The 26,126-nt window shown below is 27.7% G+C and overlaps 3 protein-coding genes across 5 annotated transcripts; 2 read left to right on the top strand and 1 right to left on the bottom strand.

Annotated features, from left to right (window-relative positions):
* The first annotated feature begins 10,083 nt into the window (after positions 1-10,083).
* LOC119610623 lies at positions 10,084-10,625 on the top strand. The gene is made up of 2 exons (XM_037965918.1): positions 10,084-10,354; positions 10,409-10,625. The coding sequence occupies exons 1-2, from the start codon at positions 10,190-10,192 to the stop codon at positions 10,565-10,567; spliced, it is 324 nt and encodes a 107-aa protein (XP_037821846.1). The 5' UTR covers positions 10,084-10,189; the 3' UTR covers positions 10,568-10,625.
* A 110-nt stretch (positions 10,626-10,735) lies between these two features.
* On the bottom strand, positions 10,736-13,465 carry LOC119610621. The gene is made up of 2 exons (XM_037965914.1): positions 13,177-13,465; positions 10,736-11,429 (listed from the first exon to the last, which is right to left on the bottom strand). Exons 1-2 carry the CDS (start codon positions 13,333-13,335, stop codon positions 10,803-10,805), a joined length of 786 nt encoding a protein of 261 aa, XP_037821842.1. The 5' UTR covers positions 13,336-13,465; the 3' UTR covers positions 10,736-10,802.
* A 172-nt stretch (positions 13,466-13,637) lies between these two features.
* Positions 13,638-18,096, top strand: LOC119610622 (pyridoxal phosphate homeostasis protein). 3 transcript variants are annotated; one of them, XM_037965916.1, is made up of 7 exons: positions 13,638-13,834; positions 13,898-14,110; positions 14,289-14,436; positions 14,505-14,746; positions 17,649-17,740; positions 17,823-17,845; positions 17,955-18,096. In XM_037965916.1, the coding sequence occupies exons 1-5, from the start codon at positions 13,742-13,744 to the stop codon at positions 17,724-17,726; spliced, it is 774 nt and encodes a 257-aa protein (XP_037821844.1). In that variant the 5' UTR covers positions 13,638-13,741; the 3' UTR covers positions 17,727-17,740; positions 17,823-17,845; positions 17,955-18,096. The 3 variants fall into 3 exon arrangements, 2 of the variants coding, with proteins under 2 accessions (XP_037821844.1, XP_037821843.1); XR_005232007.1 differs by having other exon boundaries at positions 17,649-17,845; XM_037965915.1 differs by lacking the exon at positions 17,823-17,845.
* Positions 18,097-26,126: the final 8,030 nt, after the last annotated feature.

Here is a 26,126-nt window from a genome sequence, read left to right as displayed (position 1 = left end):
GGTATACGGTGATATCCCCATACTTTGAGTGGCTAGGATAGTACTTAGTGTTAGCTTTATTGAATAAGAATCAATATTATACAATTCTAAATAAAATTCACACAGTACTCCCCAAATAGATGGGGTTTCCGTAATGTAGTTTTTGTTTATCAATACAAAATGACCAAAAACCCAGATTTTTTTGTTATAATCTATAGATTTATACCCAATAATATTTTTTTCTAGGTCCAAATCCATTGATTTCCTAATATATCATGTATCCAATTCAAAATTACTTATTATTTTCGAAATTTAATCAAAGAAACGATAGATTTCATGTTAAGTCAGATATTGAAAAATGCTTATAGGTATATAGGATAATAAATGGGCTAAGAAATGTCCAAACTTAGTCGTTCCACTACTAAAATATTTAAAAAATGTTATTCTAATATAAAGGAGTAATAAAAATATGAAATTTTATCAAATAATGCAGCAATATTAAAAAAATTAACAAAAAACCTAAAAAAGCAAAATACTTTATTGACCTTAAAAATTAAAAATACGTTCAGATTTTATCAAAAATCTCGTTAATTAATATCAGGATTTTACTTTTTATGGTAGAAAATTAAAATATAAGATATTCTTTAAAAAATACAACAAACAAATTGCTTTATTTTGCTAAAAATAATTGTTCAGATAAAGTTTTTTCTTAAAATTTATAAAATTTTACATAGGCAAATTACTTAATTGATTCACTGTATGTATATAAACACATATGCATGCATGTGTTTGCATATGTTCCCATATTAATTTAATTTGTTTTAATGTCTGGTATTACAACGAAATAAATAGACAAACCCTCAAGTGGTCTGCGAGTACATAAAATAACAAAAAAAAAAAAATCATTAAAAAATATTTTTTTAATGAAGAAGACCAAAAAAGTATTGCATAAATTTAATTCATTGATCAATATTAGCAGATTTGGATTTGAAATTAAACGTATTTAAAACTAGTTTTGCCAAATTATGTTTAGCGCGTTTCTGCTGTCATTTTGTCCAAGAAAAAAGTCTTTAAACTTTTTAATTAGACGTTTTCTTAATTTTTTTTATGGCAATTCCCATTGATAGTGCTTTTGTTTAGATTGGGTTGTAGAACTTAGCACTTTCTGAGATTTGGTTTCATATAGTAAAAGACTAAATTTTGGAAAAGAAATTTTGAATTATTTAAAAACTTTTTGAAAATTAGGTTAGATTGAAACAATACTACATCAGATGTGAAGAAATACATCTAGGCCTCTAAGGGGACTATTGTGTTTAGAAACTCATAGTTCCTTAGAATTTTACAACAAGTGTTTCTGAAGGATATGAGTAAGGTTAGGTTGATAGGAGGATGTATCTACATCAAATCCGATGAAATACTCCTTGGCTACTATAGGGCCTGTTGTGCGCTTCTTTTCATGGAAATTGTTTGTTGGTAAAATCAAAAACCTTATATAGTATTTACTGAATGTATTATAGTCCGATGTTCGGAAACTCAGTTTCCTGGACGTATTTCCCAAGAATTTTCCAATCAGTATTCGTGAGGGATGTTATATCCGGATTAATATCACTCCCAAGATATTTGAATCTAATATCGGCGAAAGCCGAACGGATTCACAACATTTGTCTGAATTCCTTTATCCAATCTATGTACATTAGAGTGTCCCGAGGATCAGCCATTTTAATAATACCTTAAATCAAAATTTTCAATCGCTGAGATTGAAAGATTTCTTATTTTTCTCGTAATTAGTATAATACGCATCGTTTGAGTGGTATTTCTACAAAATATTGGTCCACGGTACACCCTAATGTAAAAACTAGTTTTCTTGATTATCTTATACGCTATTAGACCAGATAAGTGTTAGGTACTTTTCGAAATTCGACTGGTTTTCTTGATAATCTTACACACTATTAGACCAGATAGTTGTAAGGGGGTAAATTAAATTTTTTTCGTAGTAAAGGGGACAAAACTGTATTGAGGTACTTTTTTAGCACATTAAGGAAATTTTTTTATTAATTGGCATATACAGAAAAAGTGCCAAAATGGGGATAAAGGGAAAATTATTTTTAATCAAACTCATGGAACCAATTCGAATAAATAGTTTGTTACTTTTTTAAAAATAACAGGGGCCGACAAATTTTTAACCCAGGGACCAAAATAAAGGATCGATCAGCTCTGAATCCGCAGATGTGCTGGAGAAATTCTGAAGTCAGATTCGGATTCAGTGCGATTCAATCCGTTAGAAAAGTATAGCTAGATCACACGGTTTTGACTTTTTTCAAATTTTATCGACCTGTGTAATTGTTTTTGATCAAATTAATGCAGATTTATATCGTTTGAGTTTTATCTGTGATATATACATTTTCAATAGAAAGTATATTTATAACTTAATCCTCAAAAAATTCTGTTCCTATTCTATTTACCCTATACCGGGACCTGATTAAATAAGAATGTATATATAAGTGGCAACTTTTTGGTACTTTTTCGTTTATCAAAACATAAAATTTAGCATGACTGAAGTGGTATTTTTTGGTCCCTAAAATGACTTTTTGAATTTTCTACACTGAAAAAAAATCCATGCCTAATATATACGAAAAATGTCGTACATTGTACGAATCGTTCGTTGTTTCGCACCACGAAATTCTTTCGTAATATATACGAGATTTTACGAAATATTTTAGTATAATGCAAAATATTCTTGAAAAAATTAATTTACATAAATTGAAAATAGGGAATTTTGAATAAATATGGTAAAATTTACGAAATATTAATTTATGCAAACATTTTTGTTCATTTTAAAATAATTTTTCTAATTTTAGTTCAAAATTATTCTCCACACGAATTTTAAATTTTTTTTATGAAAATAATTCGTGAATAATATTATACATTTTCTTAAATTTTATAAAAATGTTGTAGTTTTATTTAATCATAATATAATTAATATCATTATGTTTAATTTCGCTAAAATTTAAGAAAAAAATATTACGAAAGGTTTTCGTACTTTCGTAAAAATAAACAAGTAAGAAATTATAGTCGGGCGTGGCCGACCATATGATACCCTACACCAGTTATGAATATTAAATGTGATTTATTTTTCATAATAAAGCATTTATCTTCAATATTCCCTTGTCCCGATTAGGGATGCCAAACGGGAATTCCCGATTCCCGAAAATCCCGGGATTTTCGGGATTTGAAAGTACCGAAAACCGGGATTTTAAAAAATGAAATCCCGGGAAATTTCGGGATTTTAAAATCCCGAATTTTTAAGTATTTTTCCGCTATTTTATACATTATAAAGTACTAAATAAGAGAAGTTTAAAAGTTTTTGGACTTAAGATGACTCTACTAACTTACAAGCTGAAATATCAAAAAAAAAAAAGTAAGAGTGCTATATTCGGCTATGCCGAATATGCTTTTCTATAAACATCAGGGTGATATTACTCATCAAATTTACTGATAGGATCTTATATGAGAGGTAGGGTGAATCATTGACCGTTTTTATAAAATTTTTCATAATTTTTTTAAACCAATTTTGGTTCATACACTTTCCGGTAGGAAGATTTACGTTCCTATAAAAGTTTCTTAGCTTTTGGCGAGTAAGAAATTTACTTATCTCAAATTTCATCTCTATACTCGTACTTGTAAGCCAGTAATGAGCGTTAAAGTATTTATCTGGATGGGACCTTATGTAGGGGTAGGGTCAATTATGGACCGAAACACATAAAACTTGGTAGAGAGATTTTGACTCGCATGAAACATATGTGTATCGAATTTCATCGCTATACTTTTTAAGCCAGTAATGAGCGTTAAAGTCATTTTTTTAACGGGACCTTATATGGGGGTAGGGTCAATTATGAACCGACCCACATAAAATTTGGTAGAGAGGTTTTGGCTCGTCAGGGATTTACTAATATCAAATTTCATTGCTATACTAAATAGGCATAGATACTATCGGATATATAAAAATAACAAGTACGAAATTATAGGCGGGCGAGGCCGACCATATAACCCCATACACCAGTTATGAGAGTAATATGTAATTTAGTTTTCATAATAAATGTATACCTCGCCTCCGATATATTCTAGCACTTTATTGTTAAAAAATTATTTTTCTGAAATATGCTTGGGGGAAGGACGCCATCATATGAGTCGATCCTCATAAAATTTGGAGGGCGAATTTACGATTACATAAAATGTTTTATGCTGATTTTCATTGCGACAGTTCTCTTTTTAAGCGAATTGTGGACACTAATTCTTTTTTAAAGCTGTGTTTTATATGGGGGCTCGGATCAAAAGCCCGATCATTTCAAATTTCATCAGCGTATTTTAGGACAGTATAAAACAAAAGCACTACTCCGGAGAAACCCAATATACCATCCCTACTAAGGGTATAAAAAGGGCAATAAATAGGCATTGATACTATCGGATATCTATAATGGAAGTCAACCTGTCAATAAGATGGCGAGAAGATAATTCCCTTGGTTAGTGAACACGGAATATAAGGTGGAGGAGATATAGGTGCAGTACAGGTGCTCTATGTAGCCTCGTATGGATCCCCATTACACATACTATTTAAATATTATTTGGAAACCATTGTAAATTTGGATATCATGGGTATTATTTTAGGTCTTTATTCTACTATTCAGTGCCTGGGATGGAAAGATTTTTATTCTAAGTATGTACTTTGAATTAATTTGTTTTTCTTTTCACAAAATGCTTATTGGAAAGTAAACACCTACTAAGAGTATTCATATTGCAATTTGAAATAAAACATTTTATTTTTGTCAGTAAATTATTAAGATTTTTTGAATTTTTTTTATATTTTTCGGGATTTAGAAATCCCGAAAATCCCGGGATCCCGATATCGGGATTCCGGGATTTATTTAAAAATCCCGAATCCCGGGATTTCTAAAAACCAGTCCCGATTGGCATCCTTAGTCCCGATACATTTAAGCAATTTATGGATGAAAAAATAATTTTCTGAATGAGGCTTTATATGGGGGCTAGGGGCAAATATGGACCAAGCCCGATAAAATTTTGTGAATATATTTATATTGACATAATATTTTATTGTGCTGAATTTCATCGCGATATTTGTGTTTATAAGCTAATTTGGGACATTCAAGTAATTTTCTGAAGGGGACTTTGTATGGGAGCTAGGGTCAAATGTGGCCCGATCTTTTTGAATTTTGGCAGGGTCATCAAGACTTCTATAAAACTTAGTTGTGCCGTATTTTATCGATATATCTGTATATTTAACATAATTATGAGCTCAGAAGCCCTTTGCGGGGGGTTCTGTTCTATGGGGGCTAGGTGAAATAATAGACCGATCTTAACCATTTTCAATAGGCTTCGTCCTTAGGTCAAATAAAACGTTCGTGCCAAATTTCATCCAATTACCTCGAAAATTGCGACCTGTACCTTGCGCACAAGGTTTACATGGACAGCCAGCCAGCCAGACGGACATAGCTTAATCGACTCAGAAAACGATTCTAAGCCGATTGGTATACTTTAAGGTGGGTCTAGGATGAATATTTTTGTATGTTACAAACATCAGCACAAATCCAATATACCCTCCCCACTAAAGTGGCGTAGTGTATAAAAAGGGTTTTATTAAATAATATTTCGTATTATACACGAAATTTTTGTAAATATTACGAAAATAGAAGTTACGAAAATGTTTTTCGTAAAGTTGAGCATGGATTATTTTCAGTGTAGGGACATACATGCAGTGTCCTGACTGAATAATAAACAATAAATAGGGACTTCTTCATTCTTCAAATGGTACTTTTCGAATTTCCAATAGTGTGGAACCGAAACACATGAATGAGAATCGGTGAAGGCTCTCAAACTATACAATACGGTCTTATATTTAACCTTATCACCTGATATCGAACTAATTGCCTTCTGGCTATCCAGATGGCTCATCTGCACCAAAAAATATTTCTCGTCTGGAAAACCTAATGGAAATCCCTCTCGAAACTACCCCTTTCCTTAACCCAATGTTTAAATAAATAAATTATATCGAACTAATTGCCTTCTGGCTATTGGATATTTAAGTCCAGATGGCTTATCTGCCCTGGATATATTACTCGTCTTGAAAACCTAACGAAAATCCATCACGAAACTACCTCTTTCCCTAACCCAATGTTTAAATTAGTATGTGTGTATATAAATCAATAAGTATATTTCCTCTACTAGTAAAATATTGAATTCTTTAAATATATACATAAATATTTACTTGAATTTATGCAAATATTTTCTAAAAGCAAAAAACGGCATTTAAATAAAAAGAATTCGCCCAAGTCAAACATTAACTAATTAAATAACTTTCTTATAATATTTAAATGTAGTTTTAATATCACTGAGATGTGTTGAACCAACCAACAGACCCAACCAACCACTTGTATATAATCAAACATTTACTTAACACAAAGTAGAGGCGTTGAATATCAGAATGTCTTTTTAAAATGTCGACGATCTTAATGCTAAATACGGCCTATTTCGTAGCTATTATTTATTAAATAGCCTTCAGAATGTAAAATGTATGTGTGTGTGTATTATTGTTAAATAAATATGTTTTAGCGGGGTTTGTTTTTTAAGAAAAGTTATAAATTAAATGAAACATAACAGTTGTGTATAAGATTGTTTTCAAAAAAATGTTAAGTGCTTCTGGGAGTTTAAGTTTCTAATTTTTTTAATTTAAAAATCGGAGTGTGTTTTGGGCCATTAAATTTTTTAATTTATTTTATGTTCCACATGTCATAGATTTATGGATTTTTGTTTATAAGATTGTAGAAATCATATCTAATGTTTTATATACTATTTATAAGTGTGCGGATATAAGATACATAATTAAGATAAAGAATCTTAAACCCACGTTAATCAGAGAGAATCAATATTTCTTGTAACAATTTTGTGTTCTTTTGAAACTGGCCAAGCTACTTATAAAGGCACCCTTTAATAAGTGGGAGTTCAATGACAAAAAATTATCATACCTATAATCTATAGGTTATCCGACCTATAGAAATTCACTCCATCCATACGGTTACCAGCATTAGGTTGCAATTATGCAAGCTGATCATATTAAATCTATAGAGTTTATTCTCGGAAGTAAGTATTAAAGAGAAAGAGAGTTATATTCAACTTAGCCGAGTCTTATGTACCCACTATCAAAACGTTAACATATGTCAATATTAATATGATCATTAGGGGGATTTTTGGAAGATAACCTTTTGGATACTAGGGTCATACCAAACAAATCACTAAACATCAATGAAACACTAATGGCAGTTAATACAACCGATTTACATGAAGACTGAGGATATTTTCTGCATTCATAACAAATACAGATAATATCTTCATTATTTATAAACGATCACAAAAAGAACATTTTCCAAATTTTCCCAAAATTATACAATACATTTTATTGTTTATTAGACTATATGGAAAGTGATTTTTATTAAATTTTATTGCAGGATCTCAAACTCTGTGAAAACTTTCATGATCATATTGATCATCAAATGAGGGTCTTTTTTCTTAGGTTTTGCTGAATCGCTTTGTTTTTCCCGCTCTAGATTCTTCATTAGGTGATTCATACCGATCCGATAGAATTTCATTTTTAACTTCAGCGACTTTATTTATTTGAATGAAACTTGTTAAGATGATCCTCCTCTATATGATCGTTATTAAATTTGTTCGATGTTGATGGTCTGTTCTCAGAATTTCCCTTAATTTTGACTTCTTAGCCAAACTAGTCTTAAGAGTTTGTGAAGCTCTACTTGTTTCTTTTAGTTCCTGTTTCATTTGTGAAACAAACTGATTAGTGAAGGGAACAATTTCATCATCCCGTTTAGGCCCTATAATATTTTCTATACACGGAAAAACATTAGAATCAAAAATGACCCAGAATATATGTATATAATTTTGTTGGTCTACGACTACGATCACGAAATCACAATAACCCCCAACTTTTTTAAATTATGGATTTAAAAAGAGAAACAGAACTCTGAAGGACATAGTCTTGGAGAGTTCACAGAAAACGTTTAAAATGAAGAAGGAAAATACATTTCCTATTCCAAGTGCTACCTCAAGTGCTAATTCTAATTACCATTAGGAGGCCAAGATTGACCATATTGCCTTTCATCATGAAGTTTGTTTGATTCTAGAGAGCTTAGCAAGTAGTAGTTATGATTCCCCAAAAACTTCGATTTCGCAAAACTAATTATGCAGTTATCTTCGATGAAAGATTTGCCACTTTCAAACAATATAGAAGAAAAACTTATGTAAGAAATATGTTTGGTTGGTTTCTAAGTAGACGGAACCAATAAGACCTTGTTTTCCCATTGGCTCCATCTACTTAGAACACTTGTTTAGATAAAATCCATCTAGATTTGGGGAGTTATTAACATCAAGCTCGGACTTTAACATTTAAATGTCCGTGTTTTGATCTCCCTGGGGCCATGATTAAAAACCCTCATCTAGGTGTTATTGTAATCCCGAGGAAAAGAGGTGCTACCAGTACCTCTAGTCTGCCGGGACTATAAACTGGTGATGATTAAATGTATCCTCGACATTTCCCTGGAATGATTTGACATGGAGTCGAAACAGAGAACCACATAACCTGGCGCCACGGCAACCGGTAGCCCGCATTTTAGAGTTTCGGACTTTGTCTTGTCCCGGTTATTGGAGAGGTTCCTTCGGAGTGCACTTGGTGGCTGTGGTTTAAACCCAAATTCGCGGGAAAAAAATGTTGGTTAAAGTTTATAGTTCGGGATAAGTTCGACGCTGTTGCAGAAACAACAGATACCCCACACAGGAGTGACTGCGGGACTTAGCCTTGGAAAAGAGTTGGTGTCAATTGTATATGTTACGGGATGAATTTAGGGGTATACAGAAATTACCCACCCATATACCAGGAGTGAGTGTGTCGGTTTGAATGCTAAGTTGAATGCTGATGGATGAAAGATTTCTTATATAAGTGATACCATCGAATTTTCCTTCAGAGTTTACTCTGTTCATACCAGGTTTATCTCGGGCTATTTGATGGTTTCGTGTTTTGGTCTATCGAATACGTCTCTAGGTGCAGTTGCCGACTCAACAGAGGCCATCCCATCTGCGTGGTTGTTAAAGGAAGTGTTTTTTTTTTTGCATCTCGGAAGTTAAGCAACGGGACAGCAATGGACAGAGATTAGCTCGAGTACTTGAGGAAAGTGCTTTTACATGGACCGGCAAAACCATGTACAAATATTGTAAAAAGCACAATGGGATGGTGGTAAGTCTTCTAATCAATTCACTCTGTGGTTGAAAAAATACCACAGCGATATAATGCCAACACTGCAGATGTAAAGCACTTCGGCATCTTAACCGTGTTCTGAAGGATATCTTAGACTTAGTTCCTTATTGCATTTGAGTGTAAATGATATCGAAGTTTAAAAGGAGGGAAAACTTGTGACTCCGGTAGTTTAGCAGTTGATATTCTAGTCTGTCCGGTCTAACAGACATCGTGGGTTCGATTCCCACCAGAGACACTGGTAAAGAAACTAGAATAGATTCGGTGGAGATCTAGGTGTATTTCTTCGGATTTGATGTATCGTACATCCTTGTTTTAAACCAACTAACTAAATTATACAACGAATATAGATTATAGCAGGATACCCTGAAATGATGACTAAGACCGATAAAACAGAACTGCTATAAATTATGTAACTTAAAGATTATCAAAAACCCTAATCGGTCAAAATGACCAATAGAGTCATTCTACCAAGATGGAAATATAGTAAGATGTCAATTTTAAAGTTCAATCTGTTGGTTTCAAAATAAATAACCTCTGTTGTATATGTCTTCCTGTTTCGATATATCCTAACCTAAAGCTGTGTTCTGGGTTTGGACTTTTTTCAAGTGTTGTTGACTTGTGTATTGGTAAATATAAATATGGTGAAATATGCACAACAAACTAGTTATATAAGCTGCGAATGGAAATGACTTGATCATCGGAACAGTTTATCTTTAAAAACAACTCTACTTCAAAAACTGCATTATCGACACTTAAAAGAGAAGAAATATTAAATATCGAATTAGTTTTTTTTTAATATTCTTTTGGCTGACATTTTGGAAAAGAAATAATTAAAATAATAAACAAATTTTAATCATAATCTGTGATCATTTAAACATGACATCATCAACCTATCGCTGTCTTTGGAAAATCTTCCAATATCTATCTGCTCCGATACGAAATTTGTTAATAGATCTAATATTTCTGGTTGTAGTAGAGTTTATAAAATTCTGCATGATCTTATTATTGATGTTCATTGCGGGCTACTCAATATTATATTTAGTAAGTAAATAATCCAAAGATGCTATACAATAATTGAACATTTTATAACTATAGTGGAGTAACTACAACGAACGTCAGCAATATATATTGAATAGTATAAAATCTAACCGCCTTAGTGATGGACTAATGGATAGTTTTAGTAAATATCCGTATATAGTGGAGGTGCCATCAAAAGCTTCAGCAGAATCATTAAAATTAAGTAGAAAAAAATAAGTCCAGTGGGCTGTGAAATACGAACGATTTACATGAAGACTGATGTTTCAAGAAAGATTTTCGCTAAATTATATGAGGATATTTTCTGAATTTATAACAAATATAGAAAATATCTTCATTATTTATAAACGATCATAAAAATAACATTTTGCTAAATTTTTCTAAAGTTTACAATAAATTTTTTGTTTATTAAACTATATGGAAAGTGATTTTTATTAAATTTTCTTGCAGGATCTCAAACTCTATGAAAACTCTCATGATCATATTGATCATCAAATGAGGGTCTTTCCTCTTTGGTTTTGCTGAATCGCTTTGTTTTTCCCGCTCTAGATTCATCATTAGGTGAGTCATACCGATCCGATAGAATTTCATTTTTAACTTCAGCGACTTTATTTGCCTCAAACTTCTTAAGAAGGTCCTCCTCTATATGATCATTATTACTTTTGTTCGATGTTGATGGTCTGTTTTCAGAATGATCCCTTAATTTTGACTTCTTACCCAAACTAGTCTTAAGAGTTTGTGAAGCTCTACTTGTTTCATTTAGTTCCTGTTTCATTTGTGAAACAAACTGATTAGTAAAGGGAACAATTTCATCACTGTCCCTCGATTTAAAGGGAACTTTATGAATTTCTTTATTAACAAATTGTTCTAAATCAGCTTCGGATTTTATTAGTTTATCTTGATATTCTTCGAATTCTGCTTCAATTTCTAGCTGTTCTAACAGGCTTGCTCGGTTTTTTATTAGATTTTCATCGGGTGGACCAATTCTTAAGCAAGTTTCAGCAACAACTTGATGATTTTCTATATCAGTTTTTGTATTCAGTTCATTTTGATCGTGATCTTCTTGTAGAACATCGTTTAGCTAAGGATTACGAAACATTCTAAAGTTAGCGACAACATAAATTCATTTTCTTTCTTTTCTAGTTATCGATAACATTTCAAATATCTTAAGGAACTTTTCTGTATTATTGATAAGACTAATCTTTTCATTAGAAAAATGTTGGGTTATCGATAACATAGCAATTCCTTTTAGGATATATTTTCTGTAACACTAAAATTTCCTTTAGAAAATTTTCTGTATTATCGATAACACTACATTTTCTTTCAAGAAATTTTCTCTATTATCGATAACACTACACTTTCTCCTTGGAAATTTGAAAATTTCTTTAGAAATTCAAAGATTTCTGTACAAAATTAAAAATTTCGGTTCAAAAATGAAATTTTATGGCGAAATTGAAAATTTCTATTCGAAATTTAAAATTTCTATTCGAAATTGAAAATTTCAATTCGAAATTGAAAATTTCAATTCGAAATTGAAAATTTCAATTCGAAATTGAAAATTTCAATTCAAAATTGAAAATTTCTGTAAAAATTTTAAAATTTCTTTTCGAAATTGAAAGTTTCTGTGCGAAATTTAAAATTTCTATTTGAATTAAATATTTTTTGTACGAAATTAAAAAATTTCTATTCGAAATTGAAAATTTCTATTTTCTATTGAAAATTTCTGTTTGAAATTGAAAAATTCTATTCGAAATTAAAAATTTCTGTTTGAATTAAATAATTTTTGTACGAAATTGAAAATTTCTATTGGAAATTGAAAATTTCTATTTGAAATTGAAAATTTCTGTTTGAAATTGAAAAATTGTATTCGAAATTGAAAATTTCTATTTAAATTGAAAAATTCTATTCGAAATTGAAAATTTCTACTCGAAATTCAAAATTTCTATTCGAAATTGACAATTTCTGTTTGAAATTGAAAAATTCTATTCGAAATTAAAAATTTCTGTTTGAAATTGAAAAATTCTATTCAAAATCGAAAATTTGTGTAAAAATTTAAAAATTTCTTTCTGAAATTGAAAGTTTCTGTGCAAAATTTAAAATTTCTATTTGAATTAAATAATTTTTGTACGAAATTGAAAATTTCTATTCGAAATTGAAAATTTCTATTCGAAATTGAAAATTTCTATTCGAAATTGAACATTTCTTTTCGAAGTTGAAAGTTTTCTGTTCGAAATTGAAAGTTTCTATTCGAAACGGAAAATTTTTATTCGAAATTGAAAATTTCTGTTCGAACTTGAAAATTTCTATACGAGATTGAAAAATTCTATTCGAAATTGAAAGTTTCTGTTGAATTAAATAATTTTTGTTCGATATTGAAAGTTTCTATTCGGAATTGAAAATTTCTATTCGAAACTGAAAATTTCTATTCGAAATTAAAAATTTCTATTCGAAATTGAAAATTTCTATTCGAAATAGAACATTTCTTTTCGAAGTTGAAAGTTTTCTGTTCGAAATTGAAAGTTTCTATTCGAAATGGAAAATTTCTGTTCGAAACGGAAAATTTTATTCGAACTTGAAAATTTCTATACGAGATTGAAAAATTCTATTCGAAATTGAAAATTTCTATTCGAAATTGAAAGTTTCTGTTGAATTAAATAATTTTTGTTCGATATTGAAAATTTCCATTCGAAATGGAAAGTTTCTATTCGAAATTAAAAATTTCTATTCGAACTTGAAAATGTCTATTCGAAATTGAAATTTTCTTTTCGAATTTCTTTAAGAAATTGAAGTTTCTGTTCAAAATTGAATACGGTTAATAAATTACTTACAAATTGAAATGACCAAATGGCAAAATAATAAACGATTAGAAGAATTAAAGCGAATTTAAAAAATTCCTTGCACACATTTAAAAAACCATCAAGAATCACAGCAATTGATCCTCTAACAAAGCCTTCAAGTAAATACTGAATTTGTTCAATTATTATCATGTTGCTTTAGCAAACATGTTGTTTTTATATAAACAAAATATAGAAAATTAAAAAAAATTTAATTTATTTAATAAGAAATTTAAAAAACAGAAAAGAATAATTAGAAATTGAAATTAAAAGTCAAAAAGAAATCTACTGTGGTCTCTCTAGCGGTGAGTAGTAATGCTATTGCTTACATATATTAATTTAGCTTAGACAAAAACCTTTTTGAATTTAATTTTCTTGTAGTGGCAACATTGTTAACATATGCACTCATAGTTCTATTTAGTAGTATTAAATTCCTACTACCTTTTTTCCAACAGCTGTTTATTTGTTATTGTTGTTAGTGGATTAAATGATAACAATCTTATCTCTGAACTATAAAATAACTATTATTTAGCAAATTCTTTAACTTTTTCTTAATTAAATGATAAAAAGAATCATGTCGGATGTTGATGTAAAAGCCGGTATTCAACATATTCTGAAAAGAATTGATGTCGCTTTTGAACAACGGCCCAAGGTTAGTTTTTGTTTTATGTTATTTCTAAACAAAATGTTTTAAGATTATGTTCTTACTTTCCAGGAGTTAAAGGGTGACAAGCCGCTCTTGGTGGCTGTTAGTAAAACTAAACCCGTAGAAATGATAATCGATGCCTATTCAGTGGGTCAACGTCATTTTGGGGAGAATTATATACAGGAATTAGTAGAAAAAGGCAATCATCCTGATATTTTGTCACAGTGTCCCGATATAAAGTGGCATTTTATTGGTCATTTACAAAGTAACAAAATAAATAAGGTACAATATTAGTTTCCTTTTTTTTTAATAAATCCTATTAGATAAAGATAAGATGTATAGTGACATAGCTCCAAATGTGGTTTGTTTAAACAAATTCTATTACATTTTACTATTCATTAGAGAATGGTGACTTCTATTATATAAAATTTAATTTAAACTATTATTAACTCTATTACAGATAATTAAACTACCCAATTTATATATGATCGAAACTGTGGACAGTCAGAAATTGGCCAATCATTTAAATAACGCCTGGGAAAAGGTAGAAATTGAAAATAAACAACCCTTGCAAGTGCTCATACAAATAAATACCAGCGGTGAAGAGGGTAAAATTTTAAATTTCTTTTTAAATCTCTTAAATTAAACTATAAAATGTTTCTTTTTAAAATCCCAGCTAAAAATGGTGTACCACCAAGTGAAGCTTCTGCTTTGTTTAAATTTATTAAAGAAAATCTTAAACAACTTGATGTTAAGGGTGTTATGACCATTGGAGCTTTTGGCTTCGACTATAGTCAAGGACCAAATCCAGATTTTGTTAAACTAATGGAAGTGCACAAGCAAATTTGCCAAGAGAATCAATTGAATGAGGCTGAATTACAGGTGTCGATGGGCATGTCGGATGATTTTGAAAGAGCGGTAGGTAGAATAGTTGTGTTTAGATTTTATTTAAAAATAATCTAAATTTTTCCATTAAAATGAAAGGGTTTTGTTGAAAATTAAACATTTTTATTCGAAATTAAATATTTCATTACGAAATTGAAGATTTTGAAACAAAATTGATTCTTATGGAGATTTGCTTTTAGAAATTTAAAATTTTTGTTCTAAATACAAATTTCTATTTAAAATTTGTAATTGAAAATGAAAATTTTTATTTGAAATAGAATATTTTTATTCTAAATTTTAAATTTCTGTTTTAAATAGAAAATATTTATTCCAAATTGAAAATTTATATTTGAAAATGAAGATTTTGAAACAAAATTGATTCTTTCTGAGATTTTCTGTTCTAAATGCAAATTTTTATTTAAAATTTTTAAGAGAAAATTAAAATTTTTATTCGAAATAGAAAACTTTTTATTCGAATTTGTAAATTTCTAATTAAAATAGAATATATTTATTCCAAATTGAAAATTTCTATTTGAAACTGAAAATTTGTGTTTGAAATTTTAAATTTTTAATCAAAATTGATTCATTTTGAGATTTTCATTTAGATGTTTAAAATTTCTGTTCTAAATGAAAATTTTGATTCGAAGTAGAAAACTTTTTATTCGAAATAGAAAATTTTTTATTCGAATTTGTAAATTTCTAATTGAAATAGAAAATATTTATTCCAAATTGAAAATTTTTGTTTGAAATTTAAAATTTTGTGTTTGAAATTTAGAAATTTCTCTTTGAAATTAAAAATTTCTATCTGAAATTGAAAATTTTTAGTTAAAATAAAAAATTTCTATCCGAAATTGAAAATTTATATTGAAAATGAAAATTTTTGTTCGAAATTAAAAATATTTTTCGAAATTGAAAATTCCTATTCGAAATTGAAAATTTCTATACGAAATTGAAAATTTTTATACGAAATTGAAAATTTCTATACGAAATTGAAAATTTTTATACGAAATTGAAAATTTCTATACGAAATTGAAAATATTTATTAGAAATTCAAAATTTTTATTCGAAATTAAAAATATCTATTTGAAATGGAAAATTTTTGTTTGAACTGAAAAATTATCCTTTTTATTCGATATTAAGATTTCTATTCGAAATTGAAAAATTTTATTTAAAAATTAAAATGTCCATTCAAAAGTGAAAATATTTATTTACAAGAGAAAATATTTATTTCTTTTAAAATTGAAAATTTATAAAATTTCTTTTGAAAACTAGAAATATTTATTTAAAATGGAAAAAATAATTCGAAATTGAAAAAATTCTATTTGAAACTATCAATTTTAATTCGAAATTTTAAATTTGTATCCGAATTGCAAAATTTGCATTAAAAATTTAAAATTTCTGTTGGAAATTAGTAGTTTCTTTTGGAAATTAAGAGTTTCTGATCGAAATTGGAAATTTCAATTCAAAATTAGAAATATCTATACAACAATTTCTTGTCGAAATTAAAATTTTTTTCAAAAATTAAAATTTTAATTCGAAATTGAAAATTATTATACGAAATTCAAAATTTCTATTCGAAATAAAAAAATTTATATTTTAAATTGAAAATATATATTCGAAAGTCGGAAATTTCTATTCGAAATTGAAAATTTTTACTCATAATTGAAAATTTTTAATCGAAATTGAAAATTTCTATTCGAAATTCTAAATTTCTATTCGAAATTCTAAATTTCTATTCGAAATTCTAAATTTCTATTCAAAATTCTAAATTTCTATTCAAAATTCTAAATTTCTATTCGAAATTCTAAATTTCTATTCGAAATTCTAAATTTCGAATAGAAATTTAAATGTTCTGTTCGAAACAGAAAGATTTTTAGTAGAAATTGAAAATATTTATTCCAAATTGGAAAATATTTATTTCAAATTAGAAATTTATTTTAAAATTAAAAATTTCTATACGAATTTTGAAACTTTTTGTTTAAAAAAATAAGCTTGGAATAGAAAATGTTTATTCCAAACTGAAAATGTTTGTTCAAAATGAAAAATTGTTATTCGAAATTCAAAAATTTTAACCGAAATTAAATTTTTTTGTTTAAATTTAAACATTTTTATTCGTAATAAAATTCGATATTTAAAATTTATATTCGAAATACTGAATATTTCAAATTAAATTAATATCTACTATTTTCCGAAGTTGAAGTTCTTGTTTTAAAATCAAAAGTTTTTATTCGAAATATAAAATTTCTTTTCGAAATTGTAAATTCTTATTCGAAATTTAAAATTTATATTCAAAATTTCAAATTTATGTTCCAAATTAAAAATGTATATTTGAAAATTAAAATGTTTATTCAAAATTGAATATTTCTTCTTGAAATTGAAAATTTTTATACAAAATTTAAGTTCGAAATTTAAAATTTCAGTTTGAAATTAAAGATTTGTATTAAAAATTAATAATTTCTTTCTGAAATTGAAAATTTTCTAAACGAAATCAAAAATAACAACTGTTTATTTAAAGAATTTCTGTTTGAAATTATAAATTTTTATTCAAAATTATAAAATTCTTTTCAGAATTGACAATTAAGAATTCGAAATGAAAAATTATAAAAAAATATTACACTTTAAATAAAAATTGTTAAATTTTTAATAAAAATTTCCACAAATTTTAAAATTTAAATAAAAAACTTCTTTAAATTCCATAATAAATTAAGTAACAATTTTTAATTTTCACTTAAAGAACAAAAATTATATAAAATTTAAATTAAATTTTCAACAAATTTTATTCAATTATTTCAAACTTTCGCCTCCAGTATGGGAAATATTCAATAATGTAAACAAAGTTTTCTTGTATACATATGATTAAATTGGAAAAAAAGTTTATTTATCCAATATTGTATACGATTTATTATTATTTCTCTTTTTTTTTCATTTCTTCCAGATTGAAATGGGTAGTACTATTGTGCGTGTAGGTAGTTCTATTTTTGGTTATCGGGCTAAAAAGACCACTACTGCTTAAGTCATCTACGAATGGTACGATCTTATACAGCGAGTAAATTGTATACTAAATACAAAAATCTAAATTGTATTTTATTATTATTGTTGTTGCTTTTAGCTGTTGTATATATGTGAAAATGAGTAAGCAATATAATACTTATTATTATTGTTGTTGTTTTTGTATAAAAAAGAATATATATGTAAAAGAAAACTTTTCATTTATTTACTAAAGAATGTTTTTTGTTTTTAGAATTTAGGACAATACTACATGATGATTGTTTTTCCCTCTACTAGATGACGCAGTTTGATTATTGAACATGTATTTGTATATGATTAAGTTTATACACACATTTAAATAAATTTACCTATATACTAAGTTGAACAAAAAAAAACTTAAAATTAGTATTTAACTAAGGAAGTTTGTTTGTTTAAATGAAAATAAAATGATTTGTATATAGAATTTTGAAAGCCAAAACAAATTGTTTGTTAAAAATACGTGCTTATACAAATGCATTATTCGAAAATCTTTACCAAAAACTGAAATTATTATAAAAATAAACATACAATTCAATAAAATTATATATTGTTTCAAAGATTTTTTTGTTTAGATATTTAGAAAACAATTATAAAATATTCATATGTTGTGGTTTAATATTAAATTGAAAAATTCTGTTTGAATTTAAAAAAAATATGTTTGATTATAAAGATTTTTAGTTAAAATTGAAAATATTTGTTCGAAATTTAAAATTTCTTTTTAAAACTAAAGATATTTTTGTTCAAAATTAAACATTTTTGTATTTATTTAAGAAATTCTAATTAAAATCAAAATTCAAATTTAGGAATTTTTATTTGAAATTGAAATTTTTTTAAGAAAATTCAATCAAAATTTAATACTTCAGTTCAATATTTAAATTTTATACCTAAAATTTTAAATTTCTTTTGGAAAATTAAAAATTTTATTTGAAATTTCAAAACTTTTGTTGGAAATAAAAGTTTTCCTGTTCAAAATTTAAGAAAATTTAATGTTTGAAAATTAAAATTACTGTTTCTACATGAAATTAAACATTTCACCTCGAAATATAATATTTATAACAAATTAAAAAAATTCTATTCTAAAATCAAATATTTTACTGGAAATTGAAAATTTGTTTTCAAATTTAAAAATTTCAGTTTGATATTTAAAATTTCTTTCCAAAACGATAGATTAAATCACGAAATTTAAAATTTATTTTCGAAACTAAAGATTTCTGTTCAAATATTTGAAATGCAAATTTTCAGTCGATTTTTTTTATTTAAATTTAAACCGAAATGATACATTTCTTTTCGTTATTAAAAATATTATATTTTAAAATCAAAAATTTAACTCCAAATTGAAAATTTGCTTTTAAAATTTATGTGTTCGATGTTTAAAAATTTTTAACAAAATTAAACAATTCCTCACGAAAATTAAAACTTTAGTTTAAAATAGCAAATTTATTTTTTTTTTTAAATTTTAGGTTTTGAAAATAAATTTGCAATTTTAAACTAAAGTTTTTATTTTCGTGAGGAATTTTCTATTCAGATTAAAGAATTTCTGTTCAATATTAAATTTTCTTTTTAAAATTAAAAATTTCTTCCCAAAATTTAAACCTTTTTTTTCAAAATAAAAAATTATTTTCCGAAATTAGAAAAAAAATATATGTTTGAAATTTGAAATTTCTTTTCAAAACTAGATTCATGTTCACAATAAAAATGTTCAAAATCTCAACTCAGATTAAAGAAATTATGTTTGAAATTAAAAACTCATATTTGAATCGAAAGTTTTCAGTTGATTTTTAAATAAAAATCAACCCGAAATGAAACACTTCTTTTCGAAATTAAACATTTTTTTTTTTCAAATCAAAAATTTTACTCAAAATTTAAAATATTTGTTGGAAATTTTGTTTTGTTTTTAAAAATTTAATTTTCTTCTAAAAATTATAAAAATTTAATTTTGAAATTAAAAATTTCTATTCGAACCTAAAGATTCTTTTTCAAAACTAAACATTTTCTTTTCAGATTAAAGATTTTTGGTTCGAAATTAAAAACTTTTGTTAGAATTGCAAGTTTTCTGTTGATTTGTAAATAAATAAACCAGAAACGAAACATTTCTTTTCGAAATGAAACAGTTCTATTTAAAAATTTTAATCGAAATTGAAAATTTGTTTTCAAAATTTTAAATTTTAGTTCAACGTTTAAAATTATTTCAAAATTAAAAATTTCTTTCCGAAGTATAAAAATTTGTTTTGGAATTAAAAATGTCCATTCACAACTAATGATTTATGTTCGAAATTAACAATTTTCTATTCAAATTAAAGAATTTCTATTCAAAATTCAAAATTTTTTCTTCGAAATGCAAGTTTTTTGTTAACTTTTAAAATATTTAACAAAACTTTATGTTCGAAAGCTTAGAAGTTTGTTCAAATTAGAAAATTTCATTCGAAATTATAGTTTTCTCTTCGAAATTAAAAATTTCCATTCGAAATAATAGATTTTCTCTACTTTTAAACAAAATGTAAATATTGTTTATTTTGATTTAAATAATTTTATTTGAAATTCAAATTTTCTATTTTAAAACTTAAAATTTTATTTGAAATCAAAATTTTGTATTTAACAATTCTATTAGAAAAGTTTAAAAGTTAGAAAAATTTTAAAATAATAGAATAATTCAGTATTTCGAGTTTTTTTAAAAATCGTAAAAAAATTTAATAATTTTATGCAAACAAATAGTTTAAAACTGTTCCCTCTAATAACGCGTATAGTATGTCTGTCTCTTTTAATATTAAATATAATATGAACACCATCCGTACTAGACTAATAAGGGGTCAATTTCAATTAAAAACATTTTAAATTTTTTTTCTCATTTTTTTTTTCAAACAGAATTAAACACTAAATTTCATTTTAGACGAGGTCATTTTAAGTAAATAAGAAAATGGCTTAAAGCCAAGTACCTTTGAAATAATTTCAAATAATTTGCTTTTTTTTTGTTATTTTTGTTATTCTTCTCTAAATTTCATTTCAATAGTGGCAAATACCACAAAAAGTATTTTTGAGTTTTTAGCCCCACAATCTAAGAAAAAAACCTAAAAAAAATTCGAAATAATCATAAACGATGAAACAATATATAGATTTATACGTTTGTATAAAAGAAATAAACAAACTGAGAAAAAAATGTATCATAAATACAATGGTTGTATTTATAGATATGTACAGACATATGTTTTAATGTTAAGAACCCTGCAATGTTTGAAACGTTTTGGCATACACATACATACCTATTCTGTTAAATCTTTATAGTAAAAAAAGTGTAAAAATATGGCCCTTCAATGCCCACAGTACCGGACGTTAGACCAATATTGAATGAAGATTGGAGTGATTGAAAAAAAAAAACGATGTTAAACCTTAAACGGAAATATATTTTTATAATTATACTAGCTATACCCAGTGTGCTTCGCTACCCTCATCGTAATGGAATAAAATAAATATCATTATTGTAAATGTATATATATCTGCAATATCAAAAATTCCCCTTTTAGAGAACTCTTTAAGTTTGATTTTATGATTCTAGTCTCAATATTACAGAAAATTAAAAAAAACAGTTGAAGAACGAAAAAGTGCCTTTTTATATATTTTCATTAAATCAGGATGACGCATGTTTAATTTTCAACCAGAAACCAAAAAATCGCATAAAGATTTTTATACAATCAGGAAGCTACATGTCCAATTTTATGTTTAGGTTCAATATTATAGAAAATTCGAAAAGTATTAGTAAAAGAACAAAAAAGTACCAGAGTATTCTTTTTCAATTTTCGTTCAATTGGGATATTGCGTGTTTAATTTTATGTTTATATATTCAATATTTTAGAGAGCTCTAAAAGTACCAGTACCAGTGAAGTACGAAAAAGTACCAAAAAACCTATTTTATTTAATTTCATGTTCCTAAGTTCAATATTATAGAAAATTCAAAAAGTACCAGAAAATATTCCAGTTTAAATTTTCATTCACTCAAGTCCCTGATTGCTTTTATAGATTCTAATTAACTCCGGGCTCCACATGCTTAATTTCATGTTTCTAGGATCAATATTATAAAAAACACAAAAGTACATTTGAAGAACGAAAAAATACCAAAAAGTGCCCTTTTATAGGTTCTCACTTAATGCAGGCTCTAAACGTTTAAGTTCATGTTTCTAGGTTCAATATTATAGAAAATTCAAAATGTACCTTTTAAAGAACGAAAAAGTACCAAAAAGTCCCCTTTTATAGGTCCTCACTTAATCCGGGCTCTACATGCTTAATTTCACGTTTCTAGGTTCAATATTATACAAAAATCCAAAAAGTACCTTTTGAAGAACGAAAAAGTTCCAAAAAGTCCCCTTGTATATGTTCTCACTTAATCCAGGCTCTACATACTTAATTTCATGTTTCTAGGTTCAATATTATAAAAAATTCAAAAAGTACCTTTTGATGAACGAAAAGTCCCCTTTTATAGATTCTCATTTACTCCGGGCTCTACATGCTTAATTTCATGTTTCTAGGTTAAATTTTATAGAAAACTCAAAAAGGACCAGTCGAAGGACGAAAAAGTACCAAAAAGTCCCCTTTTATAGATTCTCATTGACTAAGGCCTCCGCATGCTTAATTTCATGTTTCTAGGTTAAATTTTATAGAAAACTCAAAAAGTACCAGTCGAAGGACGAAAAAGTACCAAAAAGTACCCTTTTAGAGATTCTCATTTACTCCGGGCTCTACATGCTTAATTTCATGTTTCTAGGTAAAATTTTATAGAAAACTCAAAAGGTACCAGTCGAAGGACGAAAAAGTACCAAAAAGTCCCCTTTTATAGATTCGCATTTACTCCGGTCTCTACATGTTTAATTTCATGTTTCTAGGTTCAATATTAAAGAAAATTCAAAAAGTACCTTTTGTAGAACGAACCTGTGTAGAACGAAAAAGTAGCGAAAAGTCCCTTTATTATTAATTTCATGTTTCTATTTCAATATCAAAGAAAACTCAAAAGGACCAGTTGGAGAATGAAAAGTACCAAAAAATATCACTTGGTACCGGGGTTCCAAATAACACCCCATTAGGATATTTAGTGTTTCTAAATTTAAAATTTTTATCTAAATTGGATCATTGTGGTTGAATAAAATAAAATTTCCCGTTTTTACCCCTTTTGGTACTTTTTTCCTCCCCATTAACGAAATAAAAATTCTATTCCAAAAAGTTGCAACATCGTAGTGGGAGCCCGTTATTATGTATTCATATGTATAAGTTAATAAACCAAAAACAATGTTTTATGAAAAAAGTACCAAAAATAGGTACAATTTTAACCCCTTAAACGTCCGAATATCCAAAAAGTACTAAATTCATATTTTTATTTTTTCGTTAAGTTATGAAGGAGTCAAAAATATTTTTTGAATGTGCACTGGTTTAAAAGATACATGGGGTGCGAAAAAAGTACCAAAATACAGTTTTTACCCGTTTATTCCCTAAAGGGGCCGAATTTTAAAAAAGTACCAGACACCTGTCCGTTTATTTTTTAAATGAACGGCGATAAGCTTTAAACTGTTTTTGTATCTTTTCTAGTTTAGGAGATATAAGGTTACCGAATTTACCCGTTTTTACCCTTTTTTACCCCCTAAACATTCGAATTTCCAAAAATCCCGTCTTAGTGGATCTATTTGGCGGGAGACCAACCTCCTGTCCAAATTTCAGCTCTTTAGCTTCAACCGTTTAGGCTGTGCGATGATGAATCAGTCAGTGAATCAGTCAGTCAGTCAGTCAGTAACGTTAGAATTTTATATATATAGATAAAATTTTCGTAATAAAATCTTCGATTTCAGCACTTAAAAATACTTTGCATCGAGTCACATTAGTTTTAAAAGTTTTTCTAAACCCTTATTTTATTGACATGTGTAATCTAACATAGTTAGTTAGTTAGTAGTTAGTTAGTTAGTTAGTTAGTTAGTTAGTTAGTTAGTTAGTTAGTAGTAGTTAGTAGTTAGTTAGTTAGTTAGTTAGTAGTTAGTTAGTTAGTTAGTTAGTTAGTTAGTTAGTTAGTTAGTTAGTTAGTTAGTTAGTAGTTAGTTAGTTAGTGTAGTTAGTTAGTTAGTTAGTTAGTTAGTTAGTTAGTTAGTTAGTTAGTTAGTTAGTTAGTTAGTTAGTTAGTTAGTTAGTTAGTTAGTTAGTTAGTTAGTTAGTTAGTTAGTTAGTTAGTTAGTTAGTTAGTTAGTTAGTTAGTTAGTTAGTAGTTAGTTAGTTAGTTAGTTAGTAGTTAGTTAGTTAGTTAGTTAGTTAGTTAGTTAGTAGTTAGTTAGTTAGTTAGTTAGTTAGTTAGTTAGTTAGTTAGTTAGTTAGTTAGTTAGTTAGTTAGTTAGTTAGTTAGTTAGTTAGTTAGTTAGTTAGTTAGTTAGTTAGTTAGTTAGTTAGTTAGTTAGTAGTTAGTTAGTTAGTTAGTTAGTTAGTTAGTTAGTTAGTTAGTTAGTTAGTTAGTTAGTTAGTTAGTTAGTTAGTTAGTTAGTTAGTTAGTTAGTTAGTAGTTAGTTAGTTAGTTAGTTAGTTAGTTAGTTAGTTAGTTAGTTAGTTAGTTAGTTAGTTAGTTAGTTAGTTAGTTAGTTAGTTAGTTAGTAGTTAGTTAGTTAGTAGTTAGTTAGTTAGTTAGTTAGTTAGTTAGTTAGTTAGTTAGTTAGTTAGTTAGTTAGTTAGTTAGTTAGTTAGTTAGTTAGTTAGTTAGTTAGTTAGTTAGTTAGTTAGTTAGTTAGTTAGTTAGTTAGTTAGTTAGTTAGTTAGTTAGTTAGTTAGTTAGTTAGTTAGTTAGTTAGTTAGTTAGTTAGTTAGTTAGTTAGTTAGTTAGTTAGTTAGTTAGTTAGTTAGTTAGTTAGTTAGTTAGTTAGTTAGTTAGTAGTTAGTAGTTAGTTATAGTTAGTTAGTTAGTTAGTTAGTTAGTTAGTTAGTTAGTTAGTTAGTTAGTTAGTTAGTAGTAGTTAGTTAGTTAGTTAGTTAGTTAGTTAGTTAGTTAGTTAGTTAGTTAGTTAGTTAGTAGTTAGTTAGTTAGTTAGTTAGTTGTTAGTTAGTTAGTTAGTTAGTTAGTTAGTTAGTTAGTTAGTTAGTTCGTTAGTTAGTTAGTTAGTTAGTAGTTAGTTAGTTCGTTAGTTAGTTAGTTAGTTAGTTAGTTAGTTAGTTAGTTAGTTAGTTAGTTAGTTAGTTAGTAGTTAGTTAGTTAGTTAGTTAGTTAGTTAGTTAGTTAGTTAGTTAGTAGTTTAGTTCGTTAGTTAGTTAGTTAGTTAGTTAGTAGGTTAGTTAGTTAGTTAGTTAGTTAGTTAGTTAGTTAGTAGTTAGTTAGTTAGTTAGTTAGTTAGTTAGTTAGTAGTTAGTTAGTTAGTTAGTTAGTTAGTTAATTTGAAAGGATGTATTTACAACAAATCCGAAGAAATACACCTAGGCCTCTATCGGGCCTGCTGTGCGCTCCTATGGCAGTGCCTCAGGTGGGAATCAAACCCACCACCTCCCGTTTACCAGACTGGAACACTAACCACTAACCTACCGGAGGCCACGTAATCTCACATAATTATTCCTTAGTTACCTTCATTGCTATATATTCCACCCATTAAAACATATCTAAGATATGCGGCGGCGCTTACAGACGAACGGCTCCTTACTTTAGGCGGTTACAGGACACGTCACCCATGTGTGTATACTGGACACATTGGAAGGTTATACACAATCATCGGACGTGCCTGATCGCCATACCAGGCGCAGAATATGTCGGAAACTTTGAAACGCTGATCCCAGATAGAATGTCTTGGTCAAGCGGAACATTAGAGCAAATATAAGTAGGTTGCTACACGGATGGCTCTAAATTAGGGGACAAGTTGGGCCTGGGGTTCTATTTTGAAGAGCCAGAAACAGAAATATACCACCGTTTACCTAATTATAAACACAAGCTTTCAGGCAGAAGTCCGAGCAATAACGGAATAAGTAAATTATATTAGAATAAATATGGCGCCTACAAAGCTTAATATCAGGTGAGAGAATTAAAAAAGACCGTATTGGATCGTAAGAAAGCTTTAACTGAATGCTATCTCAGAGATAAGGTTTACTCGGAGTAGTCGGCAACGAAAGGGCGAATGTAATAGCTTTAAAAGGAAGAGAGCTCGAGGTAGTTAACCTAACAAACGCAAAACCATTCGACGCAACAAAAGCTGAATTAAATATATGGGTGAGAGAATCACATAAGGCCTTTTGAAATAATGGAACGGTGGGTAGAACCACAGAGATCCTATGGGGTGACCCTGATGAGAGCAAGACGAGAAATCTCCTCATAATGAACAAGTCTGAGGTTAGTATGATGGTACGTATTCTGAGTGGACACACAGAATTACTAACACATTTATACAAAATTGGA

The sequence above is a fragment of the Lucilia sericata genome, unplaced genomic scaffold (assembly GCF_015586225.1).
Source record: "Lucilia sericata isolate MDLA Ls3-8-SP2 unplaced genomic scaffold, ASM1558622v1 Contig001250F_arrow, whole genome shotgun sequence".
Classification (NCBI taxonomy): domain Eukaryota; kingdom Metazoa; phylum Arthropoda; class Insecta; order Diptera; family Calliphoridae; genus Lucilia; species Lucilia sericata.
The sequence above is the reverse complement of the archived record's forward strand: the minus strand, read 5'-3'. Positions and strand labels throughout refer to the sequence as shown.